This window comes from Plectropomus leopardus, chromosome 15, assembly GCF_026936395.1.
Source record: "Plectropomus leopardus strain MGB_pleo_1.0 chromosome 15, ASM2693639v1, whole genome shotgun sequence".
Taxonomy (NCBI): domain Eukaryota; kingdom Metazoa; phylum Chordata; class Actinopteri; order Perciformes; family Serranidae; genus Plectropomus; species Plectropomus leopardus.
The window spans coordinates 4970693-4995091 of NC_142190.1; the positions used below are offsets into that span (position 1 = coordinate 4970693).

At 39.5% G+C, this 24399-nt stretch overlaps 1 protein-coding gene across 1 annotated transcript in view; it reads left to right on the plus strand.

Annotated features, from left to right (window-relative positions):
• clmpa (CXADR like membrane protein a) overlaps window positions 1–24399 on the plus strand; it is a 97117-nt gene that overhangs the window by 67946 nt on the left and 4772 nt on the right. The window contains exons 3-7 of the mRNA XM_088088751.1: window positions 17292–17449; window positions 18363–18561; window positions 21292–21459; window positions 21843–21965; window positions 23044–23185. Of these exons, the coding sequence (XP_087944877.1) occupies window positions 17292–17449; window positions 18363–18561; window positions 21292–21459; window positions 21843–21965; window positions 23044–23185 (790 nt within the window). The remainder of the gene's footprint in view (window positions 1–17291; window positions 17450–18362; window positions 18562–21291; window positions 21460–21842; window positions 21966–23043; window positions 23186–24399) is intronic.

Here is a 24399-nt window from a genome sequence, read left to right on the forward strand (position 1 = left end):
GCATCATTTGTGATCAAATAAAAAGAGGAAGCGGTTTCACAGCAATTGTGCGGCTCATTGTGTGCCCGCTCCTCTTTTCCCTTCCCTCTCCCCGCAACTGATGGATCACTGCTGATGGGATTCTGTTTCTGGGGCTCCACTGGTTTGTTCTGTACTCCCCTCACTCTCTCCCCACCCACTGATCTCCTTATTCAGTCCTTATTCGCCCCCACCCGCTAATTCATTTTACACTCATGCCAGGCTCGTGGTGTACCCTCATTGTTCATAAGCAGAGCAGATTGAACATTGCTGCTCATCCTTTCTACTTTCTCTTTGGCATATTCCAATAGTCTGAGCAATTCATTTGATTTTATTGAGTTGACACTGCAATAGGGATGTCACAAGAACTGATACTTCAGTACCAAGTTGATGCCAAAGTTCTGAAAATGTGATGGTACTCGTTTTTCTCCAGTGCTGCAGGTACCGGGGATGCAATTCTCTGGAACCTGATAGAGCAGCTAGTGTTCTAGTCTGCTGTTATAGACTGCCTTACAACATATAAACACAATGACATAATATGGCGGCAAGCGTAGCTTTTTTTCCTAAACCAAGCGTATGACATTAAAAAGAAAGAAAAATTCACCAAAAGTCAGGACTACTTAAGTCAATTCACTTCATTTTGCAGTATGATATTTGGATGTATGTCTCTGCTCTGGGATCTCTCTGCCCTTCCATATGCCTACATTGACAGCCAAAGGTGAAGAGAGCACACCTGTCTCTCACCCTGTGCCTTTGAGGAAAGCTGAAGGCAGAGGGAGCCACTTCTCCGCCCTCCCTGTGCCTACGTGGAAAGCTGAGGGCAGAGAGAGCAAACCTCCCTGCCCTTCCATGCGCCTACATGGAAAGCCTAAGGCAGGGAGAGCAGAAACAAAGAACTACCGCGTCAGCTGATGTAGCTGTGATGTGAGCTTCACTTGACACCATGCCCTGCCCGAACTAATGCTCAATTCGTCTTCTAGTTGTCTTGTTGGTTAGCCCACTGTTCCAACAATCACCAACACTGGTTTGGTCAAAGTAATCCCTTAGTTCACCAAATTAGAACTGAAAATATATTGTTTTTCTTTCTGCCATTGCTGGCCAACTGTTCACAGTCCTGTAATGTTATCCTCACCACTGGCTGTTGCCATGCTGCCTGTTACACCAGTAGAGACTGGGCTCTAGTGTTGCATGTTGTGCTCTACATACAGCATCTCAGCATGAGTTTAATAGAAAGAGGAGTGTCTGTATTTTTGACTGGATTGAAAATCATACCTTTAGGATTTCCAAATATCCTGGTATACAGTAATACTTTGATGCTGCCAAAGCCTTATTGACATGAGGCGGTGGTTTTGTTACCTGTCATTTCACAAGGTTAAAACTTCAAATAGAACTTCCATTGTGCTCGACTTTATCTCCTCCCACGCGCTGATCTCACCTCAAATAGCCCCTTCGTTTTCATCCATCTTTTTTGGCACTGCACTCGCTCCTCTCCACTTAAGTGCTACAGAAAGATAGTCACCATAAGGCCAAGCGATGAGATTTTACTTCCTGGTGCTGAAGGAAAATCCATTTACTTTGGACTCCAAAGTGTTGTCTCCAGCTAAAAGAGCTGATGTATTGATTACATTCCAAGTGCTATAATACCCTAAGTGCTTGGATAGCGCAGGGAAGTCCCTCCCCTCACCACAGTTTAATGAAAATAGATCAGGTATGCATTTTAATCACAGGAAAAGGAGGGAGCAAGGAAAAGAGGACAGGGGGAGATTAAGTTGAAAAGAAATAGGTGGAACAAATTTGGATATTGGAGCTGTTACCATAAACATGGACATTTAATGGAAAAAATTGGGCTTCAATTTTCTCAATCCTTCACTACTCTTCTGCATTCTTCCTGCACTCTTTCTTTTTTGATAAATGCACCACTGTTTTGCTTTAATGGCATCGTTTCAGCTCATCTGTTTCCACTTCCATTTGTTAGGATATAGTTGGAGAAAGTCCTCTCAGTTTCTCTTTTGTTGATAGATATGTCTATTTATGTATTCATGTGATATGATGTAACTCTGGACAAACACGGAAAGTCGTGACATAGTTTGTTTCTTCTCCAGCCAGTTTTGCCCATGTATTAACACAGTGGGGCTCCCACAAACTGTCAGCCCGTGTGTTCCACCTTTCCTTCCCTCATGCACACGGCCTATTTGATAAGGTTTTGGCACGGCATCACCCACATTGTTTTGATCTGCTGTACGGGCCTTGGAAGGTGAGACGTGAAAGAGAGCCAAGTGTGGGGAGGTGAAAGAAGTGACGGGAGAGAGGAGAGAGTCGGGTGTGTTGTGTTGGGAAGCTTTGGTCTGACCGTTCATCTGGTTCCAATCACTCCACCTCTCCTGCCTCCTGCTGTCAGACCTGCCTGAATGTAGGACAGGAACGTGTGTGTGTGTGTGTGTGTGTGTGTGTGTGTGTGTTTGGGAGTGGGAAGGAGGTCATTGTGCGTTTGCCAGGGGATGTGTGTTCTGGTGTATGTTCACATGGTGGGAAGTCTTCCTGTGTGCCAGCTTACAGTATGTGTTGTGTGCACGAGCGTAGAGTTTCCAAATGTTCGTGTTGCCTGTTTGCCAGCATTATCTCCAGTGCAGGAGTCAGTTTGTGTGAGAGGATAATGATGGAAAAAGACAGGAATTAATCAGGGTTTAGAATAAATGTGTCCTTAGTTAACCCTTTGAAACCTGAGCAAGTAGGCTTGATTTCTTTCAAAAACATGGAAAGAAAACAATTAACAGCAAAAGAAGTTATGACCCAAAGATTAACAAGAATGAGTAAAAAGTACAAGAAAACTGCTTAAAAAATATTTAAAGAAAAAACGTTTAAAGAACGCAATTTTCCCTAGATTTTTTAAAAGATAATTTTCTAAATCTAAATGACTCTCAAATATAGAACAATTCTGTAAAAAAAAGTTCAAAAATTATATATTATACTTATACCTAGCCGTTTTAAAAATAATTTTCCATATTTACTCATTTCTTGCAATTTTTGGAACATTTCTTACCAAGTTGCTCGTTGCCTTTTTTTCCCATGTTTTTGAAAGAAATGGCACCAATTTGCTCAGAGTACAAAGGTTTAAATACTTGTGAGAGTCATCTGAAGTAGCACAAGAGAAATGATGTCACTCCAGGTTTCAACGGATGGGCTCTGTGATTTTAAACAACACTAAAGTAACAGAAATAACATTATTGGATGGATGGAAAATGGACAGGCAAGCAAATCTGCTATTCTTTAATTTTTAGTATGGCAAAAATTTATAAGTGATCCTTAAAGTGATGCTAAAAGAATGCAATGCCGTGATAAAAATCAAATGAGGTCTTTTAGGGGTAATAAATAGTGCATGCTCAACAAATGTGTATAATTGGTTTCCTGTGTTTTTTGGGGGGAAAACACAGCTATCAACATGAAAGCTTATTCTTGACTTTGGGAATTGTTGTTTGACGCAACAGATTTATATACTTGGAGACATTTTCTCCAGTATTTCTCAACAAAACACACATCTGTATACCTGAAACCCTATTATTATTCATGCATTGACATCTAAGAGGTACTTTAATGCTGAAATTAGTCAGGATCAAACTAAATTTAACTCCTTCTTAATACTGTTGGGTGCATTTATCTGTAAGAGGGCATTACACTCTAGAAAGCATCAAATTTCCTTCTATATGTATAATATGTATTTTAAGAAGTAACTAGTAACTTTATGTGCATTTTTTAAAAAAATGAGCCACTGAATTATGGTGAATTATAAGTAAAGAGAAGCATAAAATTCAAATACTGTAGTGTTTGTCTTTCAGACACCAGCACCAGTTCTGCAGCTTCTAAGATTCCCAGCAGCATTAGGGTGATGATGTGAATGTCATTTATACTTTAGTAGCTTCTACATTACATCAACATGGCATAACGCCGCTGGCATGCTGACATGTTGCACTATGTAACGTTCAATCAGTCTGATTATGATAAAGCCTCTGGGGCCAGCGACCAATAATTCAGTGATTCCAGTGTAGCCAGCGTATATCCGGGCCAAGACTTCCTCTTCAGTGCGCCAGATATTTTTTACAGTTCAATGAGCATCTTGAGACAGGTCCAAAAACATTTTGATCAGCCTCTTTAAACATATATCTGCATACCAGTGCAGATAAAGTAAAGATAAAATCTAAGTAGTCGTCACAGATTGAAGTTTTGCTCAGCGATTGCATTCTGGCCAATGCTGCTGTCAGCATGGACTGTTCACCTGCATGCAACCAAAGCCTGCTCAGATCTGATTGGTCAATACTACTTGGATCAAAATGAACTGCAACAGGAAACTGGAAAACATCCAATGCTAAAATCTTGTCCCATTGCCTACAGATTCTCCATACAGATTTATAACCATTACATAACATTTAGCATGATAACATGCCCACAGTATGTGCTGCATAAGTCCCCTCTCACTTGCCTTAATATATGAAGCTGATTCATCATCTCACTTTAATATTTAATCCTATACTTCCCCATATATCACTCTGCAAAGTTCATGCTGAAATCATAGTGCACATAAGAGGAGCAAATGATAAATCAGGGATGATTACTGTTTAATTTCTCAGTGAGCTGACCAGCAGGACCGGCTCCTGAAAGTCCAGAAACACATCTTACTTAGCTGCTTCGAACATGTTTGACCGTGTGTCATCAGTTCAGCTTCAGGCTGTCTTATTACTTCATCTCTTATATTAACACTAACACACACTCCTCTATCCATACAATAAATGTGGGGCCCCGGGGAAGACCTGCACACCCTGCTGGGTTTAGATCCTGTCCTGCTGTATCTCTCTGTGTGAGCGAAACAAGGTCCAGACCACTGGTGCTTTAATCCATCTGCTAAGATAAAGAGGCCAAAAAGAACATGTTGGTGTGCATGTGTGTGTGTGTGTGTGTGTGTGTGTGTGTGTGTGTGTGTGTGTGTGTGTGTGTGTGTGCGTGTCCATGCGTCGCCTGTGTGCGTGTGTGCGGGCTGCTAAAAACATAATTCTTGAATTTAATGAACCCATTAACCAATCTTGTTGTTGGATAAATGTCACTATATGACACTGTTTCTCTCATTTAAAGGAAACAGTTCTTCTGTGTGAGTGTGTATAGTTTGGTAGTTTTCTTTTTTTAATGGCCCTGTGTAAAAAAATTACTCATCAAAGTTTTCCACCCTCGACTTCCTCCGGTTCCGTGTTGCTGTAATTGCTGTGAACATCGGTCTGTTTTACTGCCATGTATGGTCTAGTTCATGGTTGGTTGGGATGCCATCCAGCCAGCTTCTCCCAATTAGTCATATTTTACACCACGCTGTCCGCAGTGTTTTGGTTTTTTTTTACGGCCTCTCTGCAAGCGGTTAAAGAATGTCTCCGTGTCAAGCTGGCCCTCGGCGGCTACACCAGACTTAATGAAAACAAAACCTATTTGTGGCTTTCGAAATTTTAAGATCAGCTACAGAGCCAATTAAAAGGAGGTTAAAGTGGTATATTAGAGTGGGTTCTGCATTATGACAAACAAAAGTGCTTTGACACCGACATGATTGTAAATGATACATCTGGGTTTGCAAATTGCATATTATTTGCAAAAAAATCTAATTTTTCACAGTTTAAAGACATTTAATTATGTGATTGTGCACCCCACAACATGACACAGAATACTAGGCTACATTCATTTTAAAACCTTTCTGGGATAGATCCTTTTCTGTGAAGAGTCACCATCAGATCACAAAGACTTCTGACGTGCAGTCAAGACCTGTCATTTTGTCATTTTATGTGACAAGTCTTGTTTTATTTAAAGGCCAAGAGGGAGCTTGTTCTCTTTGCTCGTCATCTAATGGATTGAGAATATGTCAGACTGAGTCATCATTATATCACATGTTAGTGATGGTTTGGGTCTACTAAAAGTTATATTCACAGATGTATCAGTGTATCAAGGAAACATTTAACACATCTGCGAACTGCTGACTGACAATGTACTTTGGTACTACATTTCTTCTGCCCTTAAATTCCCACGATTGACCATTTCAAACATTAATCCACAATTGGAATATTTTCTTTGCCCAACTTTGTATATTAGAAAGTGAACAATATAGGCGATGTAGGATTTGAGCACTGGGCTCAGCTATATTTGAACCCTTGATGTTGTGAACATAAAGTGCAAGACATTCTGTTCTGGTGGACTTTAAAACTCAAGATTTTCTGTTACACATGGCTGGATGAGCATGTCTGGTTGTGATCCCCAGAGTGCATGCTGCAAATATACAGATATGAATACAGTCTAACCAGACTGTGTGTCAGGGAAACAAGATCACTCACTCAAGTCTTAAATAAGACACTAAAGTCAACCCAATAACCAGAAAAAATGCTCTTGTTTTTTGCAAACCACATATATTTGTACGCTATTTTGTAGCAAGACGTTAAAAGGTTACATTACCAAAAAAAAAAAAAAGCCATAAAAAGCAGCCATTTTTCGTAACATTATAATAGCTTGAAAGCAGTGATGTCATGATAAAAACCAACCCACTTTTCATGGCACAATCCTGTTGGAAATTCAGCAAAGTCTATGTGAAAAAACAAGTTTTGCATTGCACTATCCCCACTCATAACATTGCAATGTCTCAATAAAAAACAGTTGCCTTTCATGGTACGACCTTTGCTGAAATTTCAATGGTGAGTTGCTTAAAAACTGGTCTAAAAAGGTGCTGGAAAATCTGCGATATGTCGTTTAAAAAAAATGCTTTACATGGCATAATATCTGCTGGAAACAGTGATTTCTCAGTAAAAAAAAAAAGAAAATTGTTTTTTTATGGCACTATCCTAACTGGGAACACTGTAATGTCTCAGTAAAATACAGCAGCTTTTTATGGCATTATCCATACTGGAAAAACACTGACGAGTCACTTAAAAAACACCCATCTTTGGTGTCCAAAAACTTCTGGAAACAGATCTTGATTTGTTAAAATCATCCAGTTTTGTTGTTTGTTGGTCTCAACAGTGGTCTTGCAGCTTGGCAGGCATCTAAATAGTTCTCTCCCCAATGACAAATTCAGCTCATAAACTACTTCACTTTCGAGATGTTGGTATGATTAGTATGAAAAGGGCATCTGTAACATATTTTTTGCTTGCAGAAACATACAATGCAAACATTTTTATCTGGTGACTGGGCTGATTCAGTTAACTTTTCCTTGACAGCATCAATAAAAACTGAGAATTCTAAGTTTCACAAAGAGAGTGTTTGATTCTGGCCATTGTTTGGATTGCATTAATTTGTAAATCAGCAAGAAAACAAGTGAAACTTTGTTAAGGTGAACAAACCAACTTTAGGTTAGTTTGCCCTCAACTCCGTCCCTCCTCTCAGCACGCAGTGTATTCTAAATGTTAAACCGAATCAAAGTGCATGCCATAAAGGATCTCCTTAGTTTGCAACACCTGAAATCTAGCTCTGACAGTAAAGCGGAGGATGTCCCTGCCTGTAGCAGCATTGTACTACATGGAGTGTGACACCTAAAAAAAAATCAACAAACTCCAGGGAGCGAGTCTCCCCTGCAGCCACGCTCCACTATAGTGGGGTTTTATTTTCTATCTCTTCCAGACTTAAAAGGACCTTCATTGGCGATTTATGTTATAGTGTGTCCGGACAACACACACACACTTTCACATGCACACAGTCAGCACCATTTCCCACCTAATGGGCATGCTCGAAAGTTGCAAATTGCAGCAAAAAAAGGACTTGGCAGTTCAAAAAGTGTATTACACACATTGATTGGAGAAGGTCAGTGTTATGGAACCAGCAGCCCTGCATCCTTAAAATGGCTTCTCCAGAAAGGATCATATATATATATATATATATATATATATATATATATATATAAAGCCACTGAGAGTCAAGGACTGACAGTACATTAAATGGCACTTTTATTTAGTGTGTGTAATTTTGGGGAACATTTTATAGAAATTGTGAGTCACCATCAGTGATGCCATATGGTGTAGCCTTCCAACTAAGAAGCTCATATTGATCGTAACTGAAACTCATTTTAATCATTGTTGGCCAGACAGGGTGCACAGTCAGCAAAACAGATATAAAAGTTGGTACAGCATGTTACAAGGGCATCTGGACTTCCTCTGATGCTGCTGAAAAACGAAATAAATGAGTAAATCAAGGCATGCCGTCTAATGATCCTTTGGCAAAGGAATCAGAAAGGCTCCCATTTTTAATCTTCTAATGGCAACATTTTATTTGCTGTGGATTAGTGTGTTAAAGGTGAAGTGAGGTCCTCCAGCCTTTGTGAGAGACATCAGTGAGTGTAACGATTAAAGGTTAAATTGAGTTATGGGGTATATATCGAGCTTTAAGTAACTGCAGTTTGTTTTTACATCCTAATGAAATTGACACGACTCAGTCTGAAGTGATGCATAACTGTTCTGTCCAGGTTGTGTTTGTTAAAAGGGGTCGAAACTCCAGAAGCACTTGTAGCATTTAGAAAATATTTTGCAAGATGAACACATTTCGACTTGTTTGTGTTTGTATGAGCCATGTGGACGTGGTGACACCAACACACTTAAATTTAGCTCTATGGCTGGGCAATGTGGCTTTAAATAACACTGCAATATTTCAAGGCTTTATCGCGATACACAATATATATCTCGAATATTTTTAAATGTCCTTTCAAATATTTCTAACTACTACAATACAAAATTATTTAATAAACTGCAGTTAAGGAAGTTAAAGTGGTTTTCTAATGAAATATACGGAGCTGCACCAAACACAGCTTGATAAAGTGGCAACGTTAAATCATGCGACCATGGTGTAGTCATCAAAAATCATGAACATATTATAAAGATTTGTTTGCCACAGAGCTTATCCAAAAATCAAATAGGAAAATCCCATAGACTTTTTGACGAGGGAACCGGTGCAGACTGAACTTCAGCGTCAGCTTACTGAAAATCGCCATCCCTGGGTCACTCTATATGCAAGAGCAAAGAGCAAAGAGTGCCCTAGATGTTTGTGTGGAAGTGAGAGTGGAGGTACATTTACATGTTTGTAGGTACAGTGATATTAAAAAGGAAAATACATGTTATAAGAGGCCTGGAAAAATAATGGTCTGCATAATCCATTTTACATAATTTTATCAATGTAAAACAACAGCAAATGCTGGATTTTGCTGTCAGATTCAAAGACCTTGACTGTCTTTTTTTGGAGACACTGACTGTTTCACTGACATCCTCAAATCATACAGGGAGAAACTCATCAGAGAAGAGGGACACGTCATACACCTACGAGGGCCTCAGTGTGATGCATTCAGCCACAAAACTCCCTCCTTCTTATCATAAATCTCCCGCCTACATCCTGAACCCACAGCTGATTCATCGCACTTTAAAGTTTCATACTTTTGCTTCATCCAGAAATCATCTTGTTCTCCTCTTGGGTTGATTTGAAAGTGATTCTAGAAAATACAGGATATGCTTGACTGAAATAGAAGTAAAAAAAAAAAAAAAAAGCTAATTATTGCAAGTTTTTTTTTAAAAAAACAGCTAGAAAAATCAGAGTAGACATGTCAAATGTGGGTGGATCTCCAGGGTTCCTATATGGAAAAATTTTGAATTTGATGTCAGTCATTTTGTTCAACTCATTTTTGGTTCTTATTTATAAAGAGACTTAAAAAATATGTGAGAAATAAATAATATATCATTTTGTCAATATGTTAAGGGAAAATAATGAGTATAGATAGCACCAGTTTATTTCCTCTTTGGGCAGAAATGTTTGATCGTGGGACTTGGTCCAGTGTTTCGATAGGAGTTTAGACGGAATAGGTGAATGCACAGTTTTCCAAGGGCTCGCCTTTTATAGACATCTGATGTGGACTAAAAAGATCTACAGAGAAGTCTGGAAATTTGAGTCTGGGAAAGTATGCAATTTTGAAATGGAAAATATGTCGGGACCCTGACGTTGTGCTTTACACAAGGTGATAAGATTTATAAATATTTATGGTATCTATGGGATAATGTGTGTCGTTCTGTGCAAGGCTATCAAGCCTCCTCATTTTTAAAATTTTTTTTGGATTTGCTGGCTTTTCACATAGTTAAGCTCCACGTCTTTTACTCACAAACATAAATCAATGGCCTGTCAGATAAACAATACAAACAATTCGAAAGATAAATGAGCCCACAAATTTGCAGCACAGAAACGAAGGCTTTTTTTCTCCCTAAAAGACAAGTGTAATACGTACTGCAGTAAGAACTGCTGCAGCTGCATGTTAATTAACGTTCTGTGCGAAGCTGCTGGATAACTAAATGGCAAACCCTTAATTTACAGTTCATTATTGCAATTTATTGATTAATTTATGATTCCTGTAAGGGGTGAGATTTACAGCAGCCAGAGCAGCTGATTTTTAGTAACAAGTTGGCATGGTGTGAACATTAACACAGAGTATCCAGAAACGCATTACTGACTTTGTAATGTTTTTTCTTGATGTCAAATCTCAGGTTAATAAGAATGTCCAGGTGGAGACATGGGATTTTGAGTTCATTTAGGCTAAGTAACAAAGCTTTAAATGTTAGATCATTTTTTGGATTATTTTTTATACAGGCTACGTGGACTATTTTTATACAGTCGATGGTCACAACTTCATAACGTGTTCAGTCTGCCACTGTAATATCCGTCCAAGATTTTCCCAGAAATTGTTCACACATTTTCTGACAAAAAGTAACCTAAATTCGTACATGTCCCACATATTTTGAAAGGCTGCGATCATGTAAGCAGTGTGCTGATGGAAGTAAACAAGGAAGCAGTATCGAGCTGTCTTGTAAGGAGGCATGTTTGGGAGGTGGAATTCATTTAATATCACATGAACTGTTGTACATGCATTTTGTTAGGATATCATAATAGAGAATATGTTATAACCCAATATAATATGTTGGACCTCCACCACCTAGATTAATTTTAATTGATTATTCTAACTTGTGTAATGATTTTAATATCTTGACAGTTAGGTAAAGCTGTTCATGCTGAGTTTTTAAATGCCTCAGAGAAACTGAATGCGTGACACCCCTGAGTCTGTGTTTGTGCAGCTTTAAGGGATTCACAGCAAAATGTGAAGAGATCAGCATAGATTAAACACCCAGATAAAGTACACACCTTTTGAAAGCACAGATAGTGGAAGTATGATCAGACTGTAAGTCAGAGAATTTCCCACAACAACTCCCAGCACAAGGCGGCTATGAATGATATCCTCCTGCTCCCATAAGAACTCTATACATTAGCGACTTTACACTTGTTTTATTTTCCTGCTCAGCATCCTACAATCCCTAAATGACAAGAAATTATCTGTATACTTTGCTATTGTTTGGACGGGTGATGCATTAAGCGGGGAAGTGTTTCATTTTCATAGGCCAAAGCAATAGCAGTCGTAGCAAAAAGACATAAAAGATGATTCATTCTGAGTGCCAGCTCCCCTGCTCCTCCTCAAGTGTTCAAGGCTGCGGTGAAATGATTGCATGCTTCAGAGAGCAGCTAATGTGCAGAGAAACAGGTACAGCAGCAGGGCGGCGAGACGTCAGATAACATAACACATACATACATTATTCACTTGGTGTCAGACTAACTCTCTGCAAGCTAGCAAACATTCACATTACAACTATTTTTTTATTTATTTTTTTTACTTGGCATCATTTTTTGGAAGGTTGTTTGAGCAAATGGAAATATATTTGCTCCCCTCGCTTTGCTTTCTGACCCCTCACTCTTTCTTTGCTCTTTCACACAGTTTGCAACAAGACATCTTTTAAAGAAAGTTGGAAAAAAAAAACTCAAGAATTTATCCTGTTACTGTTTCTTGGCAAGACATTTGGCTGGAATTGTATTTATGTACATGTGTTCTAGAGGCGGCATAGTTGTACAGTAGGTTAGTGTTGGCAGAGGCTTGTGCTCTGTTTAGTGCACTAATTTTGGTTCTGTGTGTTTCCCAGTTTTGGGTCATGAAGTTGTGTCCCTCGTGGTCCTGTGCAGTCTGGTGCAGTGTAGCGATGCTCTCTGCAATGTGCTGTGAGGGCAGGTTATCAGATCTTGGCAGACACAATCTTGTGGTTGATATGCTGCAGGTGAGTCCATGGTGCAGTGTGCTTTACAGTACAGACAGTGTGTGCTGTCACTGTTGGCAGTGTGTAATGAAAACATCCAGGCTTTCTCGATAATCTTAAGCACAGAAGGTATTTCCATGTTTGCTGACACACCAGCTTTGGTATATGTACATACTGTATACAGTACATTAGCTACAGCTCCACAGTCTGCAGATTAAATATCAATCAATATAAAACTCAATGCAGCAGAGCTAGAAATATCATCTTTTTTATTCCGTCCACTCTTCTTCCTTTTCAAAACCTGGTGCATTACCTACAATGCAAATCATCAGCATTGTCAGAGGTTTGAGTGCTAGTAGAAGCCGATGTAGCCTTCCCACTAGCCTGCATTTTAAGGTGGGCAAGTACACTTATAGGGCGAGCAGGTGGGAACGTGGAGGGGTCCCACAAATGACAGACTTTTCTGTGGGAGTCTGAAGTTTGTTTCCCATGTGGATGTGAGGGAGGTTATTTTATACACCTTACCATGTGCCTCTTTTGTATAATCCTAACCGTCTTTTTGGCTTGGCACTAACCATTGTGATGGTCTGCATTTGTTGCCTTGTGCTCTTGTGTAAATAGCAGGACTGTGTTGCATCATCCCACCATGCGCATTTGTTGACATCACAGTAATGGCGTCCTGGAATGTAAACAGCTGATGCATACGGATATCTAAAACGTCATTAGTAGATGTGAAAGGTCACTGACAGAGCAGCAGCATGTGACAACTTGACCATGAGAACGTGTTGGACATGCACACATGGGGTGGGATGGTGTGGTGGTGGGGGCGTGAAGAAATAACAGAGTAAGAGAAAAAGTGATTGCACATGGCATGTTCTCTGGAGAGAAAAGCAGCTAAAACAGGTCTTTTAATTAAGATTGGATGGACTCTTATATGTTAATTCTTCCCACAGGCAACAGCAGTATGTCTAATCATGTGCTCCAATACTGTGGTGATTATACAACGATGCAATGTGAAGGACTACAACAAGAGAAAGCACAGAATATCTTTACATTAGCACTCAAATCCAAACTGAGGAACAGAAAATAATACTTTGTATGGCACTGAGTCATTGAATCGTCATACAAGTTCAGCAAACTGTAAAAGCACACCTCACTGGATCATAATTCACCCTGATGTATTTGAAAGTACACTCATCTTAAACTGCACCAACTCTGGTCTCAAGATGTATTTCAAGGACACCAGCTATCAAGATCAAATGTTCAGCTCAGTGTTGCTATCCTTTCTATTTCTGCTTTATATTAGATTGTACCCAGAAGAGAGTGACAGGAAACGCGGGCAGAGTTGACAGGCGGCTAAGGTCGTCAGCTGCATTTCAACCCTTGACGTCATGAACACACAACACAAGCCGATCAGATCACCTCAGCTGCTCTGATGGACTTTAACGCTCAAGATTTGAATGAGCATGCGTGTATATGTATTTTCCCGGAGCTCCATCTGCAGATATGAGAATGAATACAATCTGAGCAGACCGCGTCTCATGACACCTCAACTAAAAATCAGCAGGCAGATGTTTTTATAGACCGCAAAAAAAATAGAAATAAGAAATACGGGTTCTATTGTGCATCAAGATGTTTACTGCAGACATGCATTTGATTTGTCAACCTGATTTCATTTCCAAGGCATCAAGCAGCAGCCTGGTCAGTGGCACTTGACTTAAGTTACTAACAACCTTTACCACCTCCAATGTTATCAAAATAACATTGTAAAAAGGGCAAGAAGGAAACGTACGTTTCCTGTGATAATGAGTTTATTCTTTACGACACTACATGTAACAAGCTGAAATGGATACAGAAAAAGTAAAAAAAAAAAATGTTGCTAGAGGTGTACTTAGAGTGTCATAGCTTGAAGCGAAAGGTCACAGGCTGCCGTATTTGATGAGTTGGGATTGACAGGTGTTGGATTCAGTTAACTGAGCTCTTTGTTCTGCCCAGCTACCAGATGGCATTTTTAAAGTGGCGAAGTGTTGATATATGAGCTAAATTTATAATTGGGAGGTCAAGGGATAGACGAGTCAGCTCGGCCAGCGACTGCCAAGCAGCAGACCAACATTTAGACCAGCAAACAACAAAACCGGTTGATTTTTGGCAACACTTTTTTGTCATCTACATAATACGCTCTAGGTATCTTCCTGTGTCTGCTGTTGACATTCCAGGATGTTGCAACCAACGCAAGGATGTCAACAAAAGCACATAGTTATGATTAAGCGATAAAGGTATTGGTGATTAGGTTAAGGTAAGAGGTTTAAAAAAAAAAACATGGTTTGGGTCTAAATTCATATGGGAAGCTAATATCGGGCTCCTGGGTGAAAATGCAGGGTTTGTAGGACCTATCCAGTGCCCCTCCCGCCTATAGCGACCTTCCAGCTCCTTATATTACATCATCACAGCAGCATTTCAACCTGACACCATCCAGCGGTGTAGCATACGGCAATCACAGTCTCCATCCATACACATTATCAAGTATCGCTGTCTGTACGTGTATCATAATGCCAAGCAAGGTGCTGTCTGACTGACCGGTGGTGTATCATTCGGCCGCGACAGGTTCCATCCGGCCGCGTTACAAACTGACGCTGCCCAATGGCATACCATACCGCTGTGAAAGGTAGCTTTTGGTGTCAGTATCTTACCCCAAAATCACTAACAAAATGGCAATATTTGATGACTTTTGTAGTGAAAATGGGCTGGAATAAGAGTATATTTTACAAAAAACAACCAAGTTTATCGGTTTGAACATTAAATATCTTGTCTTTGTACTGTATTCAATTGAATGTTGGTTAAAAAAGATTTGCACATCATGCATTATGTTTTTATTTATGTTTTAATCAACATCCCATGACACACATTTGTCATGATTTCATCTGATCCCAAACAGCACGAAAGCATTTACTACTTTGAATCTAAATGAAAAAATCACAACTGAAGTATGTGCATGCATGAAAGAGAATACATTTCTTTTAATAACAGAGTGCACCACCACCCAATAACAGTATAAAGAAAGAAACAATAAGTAGTTCCAGGAGAAATTAGCTTGGCAGGAGTTTGCCCTCGTTTTCTTTTTTATTTTCACTATTTTAATTGTTCTTCCTTAGATCAGAGCTTTCTGTGGTTCCAACCTCGGAGCTCAGTCGATGTGCTGACTTGCATACGCGCAAGCACGGCAGGAAGGCGGGTTGACTTTCGACAGTTTGAAGGGTAACTGGGCCCTCTGCGTCCCGCTGTCTCCCACTGCCACTATAATTGGTCCAGTGAGGAGTCTACTGGGAGGAGCAAGAGGGAGTTTACTGGAGCACAGCACATCTCACCCCAGGGCTTCGTCACAAAAGCAAAGCTCTTCATGCCACTTTTGCCAACAGGCTTTGTGGTGATAATCGCAGACAGGAGTGTGCCTTCACGTGTGCGGCATGCGCGTGCTCACACACACACACACACACACACACACAGATTTACAGAAACACACGATCCTACACACAAACAGTTCATTATAGAAGCATGCTCCTTTGTTTCTTGCCTATATACGGTACATTTTACAGCTAATGGATTTTTTATAGATGTCACGCATGCACATGCTTACACACCACCACTCACACACACACACACACACGCCTGTTGATACTCATAAACACAAAAGCATTTTCTGTAGGTAAAACACACACCTGTACATACTGTACACATCTGCATGGGGCATATTGACGTCATCTCCTACTAACAAACACAGGCACACATTAAAACCCATATACACACAGTAGCAACTTAAGCTCATGCACACACTTTGCAGCAGTCCACACGCACACACACATTTCCCTGTTCTATTTTTGTTCTCCCACAAATGTGTCCAGCCAGCAGGACATCACAGTCCATACAGTTGATCAGTGTCCAAAGAAGGATAAATAAATAAAATGGGAAACAATTGGAAGCTCAGGCTTTCATCCTCAGCCTCTCTGTAATTCCACCCCAGTCAGCAGTGCCAGTTTCACTCTGTGTACTGCTGCGGTGGGTAAGCTGATATCCCCTCTGGATCTTACCCATTGTACCATGTATCCTTTTTGTGTTGGGCTTATCATTAGTGTAACCTGCCCCAGACTGCAGGGCTGTGTGTGTGTGTGTGTGTGTGTGTTTGTTTGTGTAATAGTTGTAAAGTATTCATAGTTGAAAGTTGGTGTTGGAAGGTTTATGTGTGGTTGCACTTTGTTCCTGGAGGCACTGCAATTGAAGTACTGCTTTTGAACGTTTACTGTGTATGAAATTTCCAACCAATCACATTCACATTTGTTTTGAATTTCCTTAACTCTGCATTTATCCTTTGATTGTCATAAACAACATTGCCAGCTGTACAATAATTATCATATTTGTATAATACTTTTTTCCTCTGTGCCATGTATGATCAATAATATCCACATTTGTATACTGTACAAGATTCTGAGTTCAGAGTTTCCCACATATTCGTTTTTTGTGGCAATGCATCTCGATATCAGCATCTAATGCCACATATTGATTTTCTAAAAAAGGAGGAACTTATAACCATAAAACAGTGGTCTAAAAGAACCAGGTCCAGGCACTCAGGATGGTTTGAAAAGCATAAAAGGCCTTTAATTCGTAGGACTAGAAACATGAAAAATACACCAACACATATCAGCCTCCCCCTCCTACAGGACATTGAATTTCTATTTCTGAAACTGGACCATTCATTAGGAGCATTGTTGTAATACATATGAACGTAGGTTTGGTTGTTTATCGCAACACACTTGCGGAGCACAGAGCATACTCTGGGCACAAATGGAGCAGCAGATCATCAGGCGCAGTTAAAGTGAAACTTAACTGTTTATTGCACTGGGTCTAGCAGTTTGCTGAGGGGAAAAAAAGAACTCATGAGGCTTTTCACCTGCGCTGCTTACACAGACCCACAAAAAACCTCTGGATTAGAAGAAGGGAAATAAAATAATACAGATATGCACAAGAACACACGCACAAAACATACTTTTCTGACCGCCTGCTGATGTTTTGTGCTGTTTGTCCTTTGACGTATACTTTGAAATGTACTTTAACTGATATTTCACATCTGATGCAGTGAACATAACCTTGGACTGGTCTGTCTCTCTTTAGTTCTGTCGGGTGTGTTGACGACATGCGCCCAGACGGAGATGAAGAGGGTTGTTGGAGACAATGCAACGCTGCCCTGCCACCATCAGTTTTGGGTGGGTGATGATCCCACTCTGGACATTGAATGGCTGCTTCTAAAGCCAACCAACAGGCAGAGAGTGGTGAGTGTCTTCACATGCAAGTGGTTAAATGTTTATGAGGATGGAACAAGCTAATATTTATTAGATCTGTATATGTGTAGCTATAATCAGCATATCAACACTACATAAACAACCTAGTACTGAGAATATATGTTGGCATTGTACATTTCTGCAAGCCACGGATATGTAATATATGTATGTTATCATGTAGTGGATGTGTTGAAACTTTGTCTCATTTAAGCAATGATGTGGTTAACGTTTGTTTATGTTTAGCTACACAATGCCACTTGGTTATGATTAGGAAAAGATAATGTGTGGCTGGTTTAAGTTAAAATCAAAACTCAAAGCTGGAAATTCAGGTGGTGTAAAAACATTTATGGTTATTCAGTTTGTCATTCTAAATTAGGTATTGAACCGAGGCAATTAAATATTAAATATTATTAATATTCATAGTAGACAGACAGAAAACTTGCACATAAATTTAACTATTATGAATAAAACTTAATGTAAAAAATACTTAATGTAGTTTGAATTGAACATGAAAACAGAAAAGACACATTTTGTTACTGCAGATGAAGTAGTTTCTTTGGCTTTAATTCTTGGGTGAAATAATCACGTTAAAAAGACAGTTTATTTGAAATGATGGCATTACAAATTTTCTATTTGTTACATAGTTTGCTGGCCATCCTGAACACTTTAAAATCCTTTTCTCAACTTTACTGCCTCTGTAGTTTCTGCCTAAGAAAAAAAAGGATTTCCTCATGGGGATACATGAAGTACTTTTTCTTTTGTCTTACTTATGTCCTCTCTGGCCTTCTGTACAAATGGAATCGCTGTTTCTTATAGAGAACTTCCACATTGCTGCACTTACTGTATGTGTTTTACCTTACTTGCCCCATCACAAACTCACCCTCTATCTCTCCTCCCCCATCAGGTAATCACCTACTTTGCTGGACGTGTTTTTGACCCCAATGAAGCGGAGCGCAGCCGCGTGGCCTTCGCTGGAGAGTACTTAAAAGGGGACGCCTCTCTGCTGATCAGTGACTTGTCCCTAACTGACTCAGGAGAGTACAGCTGCAAAGTCAAGACTGGTGCACAATACCACTGGAGCACCATCAGCCTCATAGTGCTGGGTAAGTGGCAGACAGCACTTAGGTTAAATAAGAAAAAAACACGCACAGGGGGAGGACTCATGAGAACGCCACACAACTGGAAGTGTCATGTAACCCCAAAGCTCTTAGCATTAGTGTGCCATTGAAAGTTCAGACCAGTGATTTCACATCACGCTCTCATTCACCCATGAAAGAGTACATTAATTGTAGTTCATCCTCTGTAGTTTTCCGTCTGAAACTCATGTCCCTGATTAATGCATTTCTGTATAAACAATTTTTATGCTCACTTTACATTTCTTTAAAAACCGTCAGAGAGCAGAGTTGGTGCATCAACACATTTGAATTCCAGTTGGAAGACCCCTTCCTTAATCAGCTGACTCCCATTGATCTGTTGGTATTAAAACTGTAAAGGATAGCAACACTATAATCTATAATGCATACAGCTCCATAAGAGGAGCAAACACCTCTTTACTATCCTATAAATCACTGGAATAAACAAACTCCAGCGGATTGTGCTACCCCTTTTTGAATTATTTATTGCCTTCTTGCTTCCAGTCTACTGAGGCAACTCCATTTCCCAGAGGCAGCTGGACCTCGCATCAAGTCAGTTCTTACAACTGTGCAATTCCACACAGCAGCGCATCCTGTTCAAGAAAAAAAAAAAGGTTATAAAAGGCACTCTCGTAATGCAGCATTTTACATAAATTCTGCTTCTTATTTATTAGACATGATTCAGACGTTTACAGTTGCAGATGCTGTCAGTCAAATTCCCATCAGGCCATTCTGAGCAGTGACACAGGTGACAGCCAGTGAAATCACTATGCTGATTGAATGTTGGAGTAGGTTTTCATGTCTATGAGAAAATGCAGTGTAGCGCATTGAAAGCGAAGCAAGATACCACTGATCTGGGAGGCTGGTGGTCTCTCAGCTTATCTTATCTTAAAATTTCCACAGCAACTTAAGATACAAATGGTTGACTGCAGATCTTACAAGGGCTAAATATTCCATAATGAATGTTTTACTATTAGCTTGCGAGGATAATGAAATGCTTTGCCTATGTTCTTTCTTTTTTTTCACACAAATCTGTGCCAAGCTTGCCCATGTAGCAAGAAATGTGCCTGAATGGAGGCACATTTCAAACTTTTTCATATTCTAAGATTGAGAGGAAAAAAAGAAGATACTAATGGGTTTAAAAATGTAATCCATATAATTTCAGTCTTAGGAATACATCCACATTCATCAGTTTTCATTATAAAATGAATATATATTGTTATGCTTCTGCCCAGTGTCCACATTACGCCAGCGTATATGAACCTCTAAAACGGGCACTTTGAAGTTGCTGCTGACTTTGTTTTAGTTTGAAAACTCCAGGATTGGGTTTTAGTCCGGACATGAGAAAACAGAGACTTTTGAAAAGCATGGCGCAGACACCTGAGTTTCCCAATTGGGTCTAATTAGTGTTACCATATTTGACTGTGCCTTGGCTGCTTTATAGCCATGTGTTACTTTCAATATCAGTTTCACCTTGTCGCCTGTGCAAGCCAATAAATCTATGCTCTTACTTTTCAGCATTGCTGTTCTTCCTCTGTAGTACTTTCTTGAACCAAACCACAGAGTAGACAACATGCTTCCTGCTTACACTGGCACACACGCCCATAGTACATTAATGGCTATGTGATGTGCCTTTTTTAGGGTGTGATGGCATAGACAGAAATTCATTTTGAAACGGTGCCAAAATGCTTGTGTGTCCAGATCGTTTTAAAATTGCTTTTAATTAAAACATATTAGTGTGTATGTAACCTTGGTCAATTTGGCAACACCTGTGGTTACCATGGTAACAGCAACTGTGCTTTAATACAACGGCAAACACTCCTCTGTGGACTCAACCACTTCTAAATGTGAATACATGGAATGGATACAACAGAAGACATGGTGGCTATTAACACTGCACAGGTTTTTATTTCTTTAAAAAAGTAGGATAAATAATTGTTAAAGCATGGATGAAATATCTATCATTAAGCATTTATTCATGCATTTATATAAAAAGCAGCTTTATTGAGAGTTGATTAAATAGCCTAACCATGGTCTGAAAGAAAGTAAAGTGGACATATAAAGATTACTGAAGTTTAAATAAATAATCACATTATCCTACTGAACAACATCAAATCAATATAATTCTTTGAAGTCCTGCAGTACCACTACACTTCAGACACATGTCCATCAGAAGACTACATCAGCAGCTGTGAAGGGACTAACATCTGTCAATGTCACAAACGAGCCAAAAAAGAGAGCTTTTCAGATATCCAGTGCTGCCCTGTAGTTGCTTTGATAGTGGAAACTGTGGAGACGCCCACCAAAAGCTCCACTTTGAGATGGACGGTCTTAGATTCAATCTCTTGATCATATTTGGGACTGAATATGAGAGGGTAGCCCTGTATGTCAAATTCAGCATACAGTGCCCATCTGCACAGGAATTACTGTATTTATTGAGTCACCTCTTTCTGTAGTTCTCACGATGAACAGGTGGCCGAGTCTAAATCTAGTGTTATAAAAATAAACTGTATGCAAGGACATAGTGCAACAAAAAATCTTTTAAACACAAATCCACATTTGTACAGTAGGAAAATCCTCTCTTATTATGCTTCAGCCTCTAATGCCAGCGTGTGGAGAGCACCAATGTTCTTTGGGAAAAGTGGATGAGGGAACAGCGTGTAAGGATATCTGCATTTGCATCTGATTGTCTCTCTGCAGTAAAGCCATCCAAGCCGCGGTGCTGGATGGAGGGCAAACTGTTGGAGGGCGGTGATGTTAAGATGAGCTGCAAGTCTGCTGATGGCTCTGATCCCATCCACTACAAATGGGAGAGGGTACTGGACAAGGGCAAGTATGTTGGCAAGCTGCCTCCACTGGCCCTGATAGGTAAGTCCACTTACTCACTGTCAGTTATGTCAATATTTTTACTTTAATACCAATGCAAAGTTTGAAATTGAAAAATGTAATACAAACAAGATGCTGGAGTTAACAAAAATAAAATTAAGGATCCTAAGAAACGTGTCACCACACAGATTTGTAACAGTGACAGGGTTTTTATTTATCAGCTGAGTTTTTTTCTTTATAAGCTCATGTAAGCAAAATACCCAGATGGACAGAGATTCAATTCATGAAATGCTGGACTGTGTTGTCTTATTTCAGCTCTTTGACTTCACTGCTTTTTGCGCTGACTCTGGCAGTCTGCTGCAAAGGGCACAAAATCAGAAAAAAAATACACTCATGTCCTGTTTTCTCTTTGTTGGTGCTATCAGATTTGAAAAACCCAGAGATTGTGACGTTGAGGAACTTGACCAAGGACAGCACCGGAGTCTACAAATGCACAGCCAGCAACGATGTGGGGGAAGAGAGCTGCACAGTGGAGGTCAAAATGCACTGTGAGTAAAAAAACACTTGCTGAACACTGAACGTCTTAAAAAATAAACCACAGTTTGTGCAATCATTTAATAAAAGAATATATAAGCCCTTTGCAACAATGTGGCTCATATATGCATTTTTTTTAAGTTTTCGAACAACAGTGGAGCTGCATAATACTTAGAAAGGCTAATTCACTGTTCGGTGTTTTCAAGGGACTTGATGGTAATTAGACAAAATATCAACAGCTTAGCTTTGCATGCATGAATTTGTGACTTGTGATTGAAATGAATCCAAAATAAGGTTACACTGTGTGCAATAAAATAAACAAAAACAGCTTTATGTTTAATGATCAAATCTATTGCATTAAATGGAATGTAAAATCCAATATTTGTGAGGGATCAGAAAGGATTTTATGAGCACGCTTTACCAATGCCTATCTTCAGTACTTTGTCGGCTTAGAAACTGAGTAAACCCTTGCACCTTAGTATGGTTAATTTATATCTTTTTTAATTATTTGAGGCAGTCTTGTACTGATTACCACTGGCCACCGCTCACTATAAACAACATTGGTACTGAAAACTGTTGCTGCAACCAGCGTGACTTACTGCCCTCGCTATTGATCAGATCTATCAATCACCAGCTCACTCACCAGTTTACCACAAGTGATTCAACACCAAGATGCAAGACCTGTGAAGGCAGGATGTTAGAAAGTAAAGCACCTGCAAACAAAAGTAATTAATGTACGATTTACTGGGCCATGGGATAGAACTTGTGAAAATGTGGAAAAGTTGTTGTACTTTCCAGTCCTAAATAAGTTACTTTTAATTATTTCACTCTGTAATATCGTGAATTTCACTTCAAAAGCTCAAAATCAGTGTCCTCTTTCTTACACAACTATGTGTGCATGCATATGTTCATGTATGTGTATGTGTCATTTTCATAATCTTGGCACTCCCAGTAAGATATTCTACAGGCGAGTGTCCCTCTAAACCATTCAAAAACTGGTGTTCCTGCAGGGAGGTATTATTACCTCCCTGCAGAAGTTACATATGTGTGTTTTTGTGTGACTTTTATTTTCGTGTGTTCGCATGTGTGCAGATGTAAGGGGAATGGGTGTGGTAGCAGGGGCAGTTGTCGGCGTGTCTTTCGGAGTCCTCCTTATCATCCTCATCATCTGGTTGGTGTTCCGCAAAAAGGAGATGAAGAAATACGAAGAAGAAGAAACCCCAAATGAAATCAGGTACACAGTTGTGGGGAAACTTTGTCTGTCACAAGCAGACATGCAGTCATAACCGGAGCCTGAACTCTTGCAGTCTCATGATAAACAAAGAAAACTAGAAATGTTTATTTCTATATACAGTACTGTCTTCAGAAGTGAATCGTTGTCTCAGGCTGCCACTTACTTAGCACTAATATCATCGAAAGACCTTTGAAGCAGTGAACTGTAGGAGCCCCCTCTGATTCCAGCAATGCTCCAATAGTAGAAAACCAGAACTTTATTGAGATGATTCCCAAAGTTATTACATTACATGATAGCACCATTTATTACAATTTAATATTTCTTTTAAGTTGTTTATTTTTACACTAAACATGAGCAACAATACTTTTAACAATTTGTAAGTATCAGGAGAAATAATGCAGGCTGGTGGGAATTGTTCCACATCAATAATGTAGCCAGTGACAGAACAATAACAGCGGCTGAAAGCAAAAAGACTTTAGTTGTCTCCAACTATGTAGTGAAAACATAACTTGATCTTTTTTGTTGTGTTTACTGAATTTAATTTCAGACTTAACATCCACTTTACTTATACTGAAATTGACTTTATCTATGCAGTGTTAGTAATCAACCTGGACTCACAGTAATACGTGAAGTGACCTTTAGCACCTCATTACATACAGGTGGCACATATGGAAATTACTTGCTGGCACCATCGAAACTGCCAATGGAAATAAGGATCCTTAATTGTGGTGGACATATGAATTCCCTGGCTCAGAGATGTCATGTTGTGGGCAGTGTTAATGTTATGACCCTGTAGGTAGTAAAAAGAGCAAGAAAGTCCACATATGGAGGAGGTTTGGGGTGGTGGATGGGTCAAACAAGCACCAGACTTTTACCCAGGAGACCCTTGCTCGTGTTCTATGTTAAACTCAAATTCAGAGTTGACTTGTTCAAACTTTACGTTTAATCCTTTACGTAGTTACGTCATGTTACGTGACATACTAATTCCTGTCTGTAGGAAATATAGCTATTTTAATCTAACCTAATCTAAATCTAATCTAAACCTTTTTCTAAATTCCTTTGGTGCCTAAACCCAATTGTGGTACAGGTTTCAATACAATTTCTACATTATTTCACATATTTCTGTGAGATTACATCAATTTCACCCTTCTAGTAAATGTTTATTTGATCTGTTGAGGGTACTCTTTGAAATCATGCAACTGTGTGGTCATTTC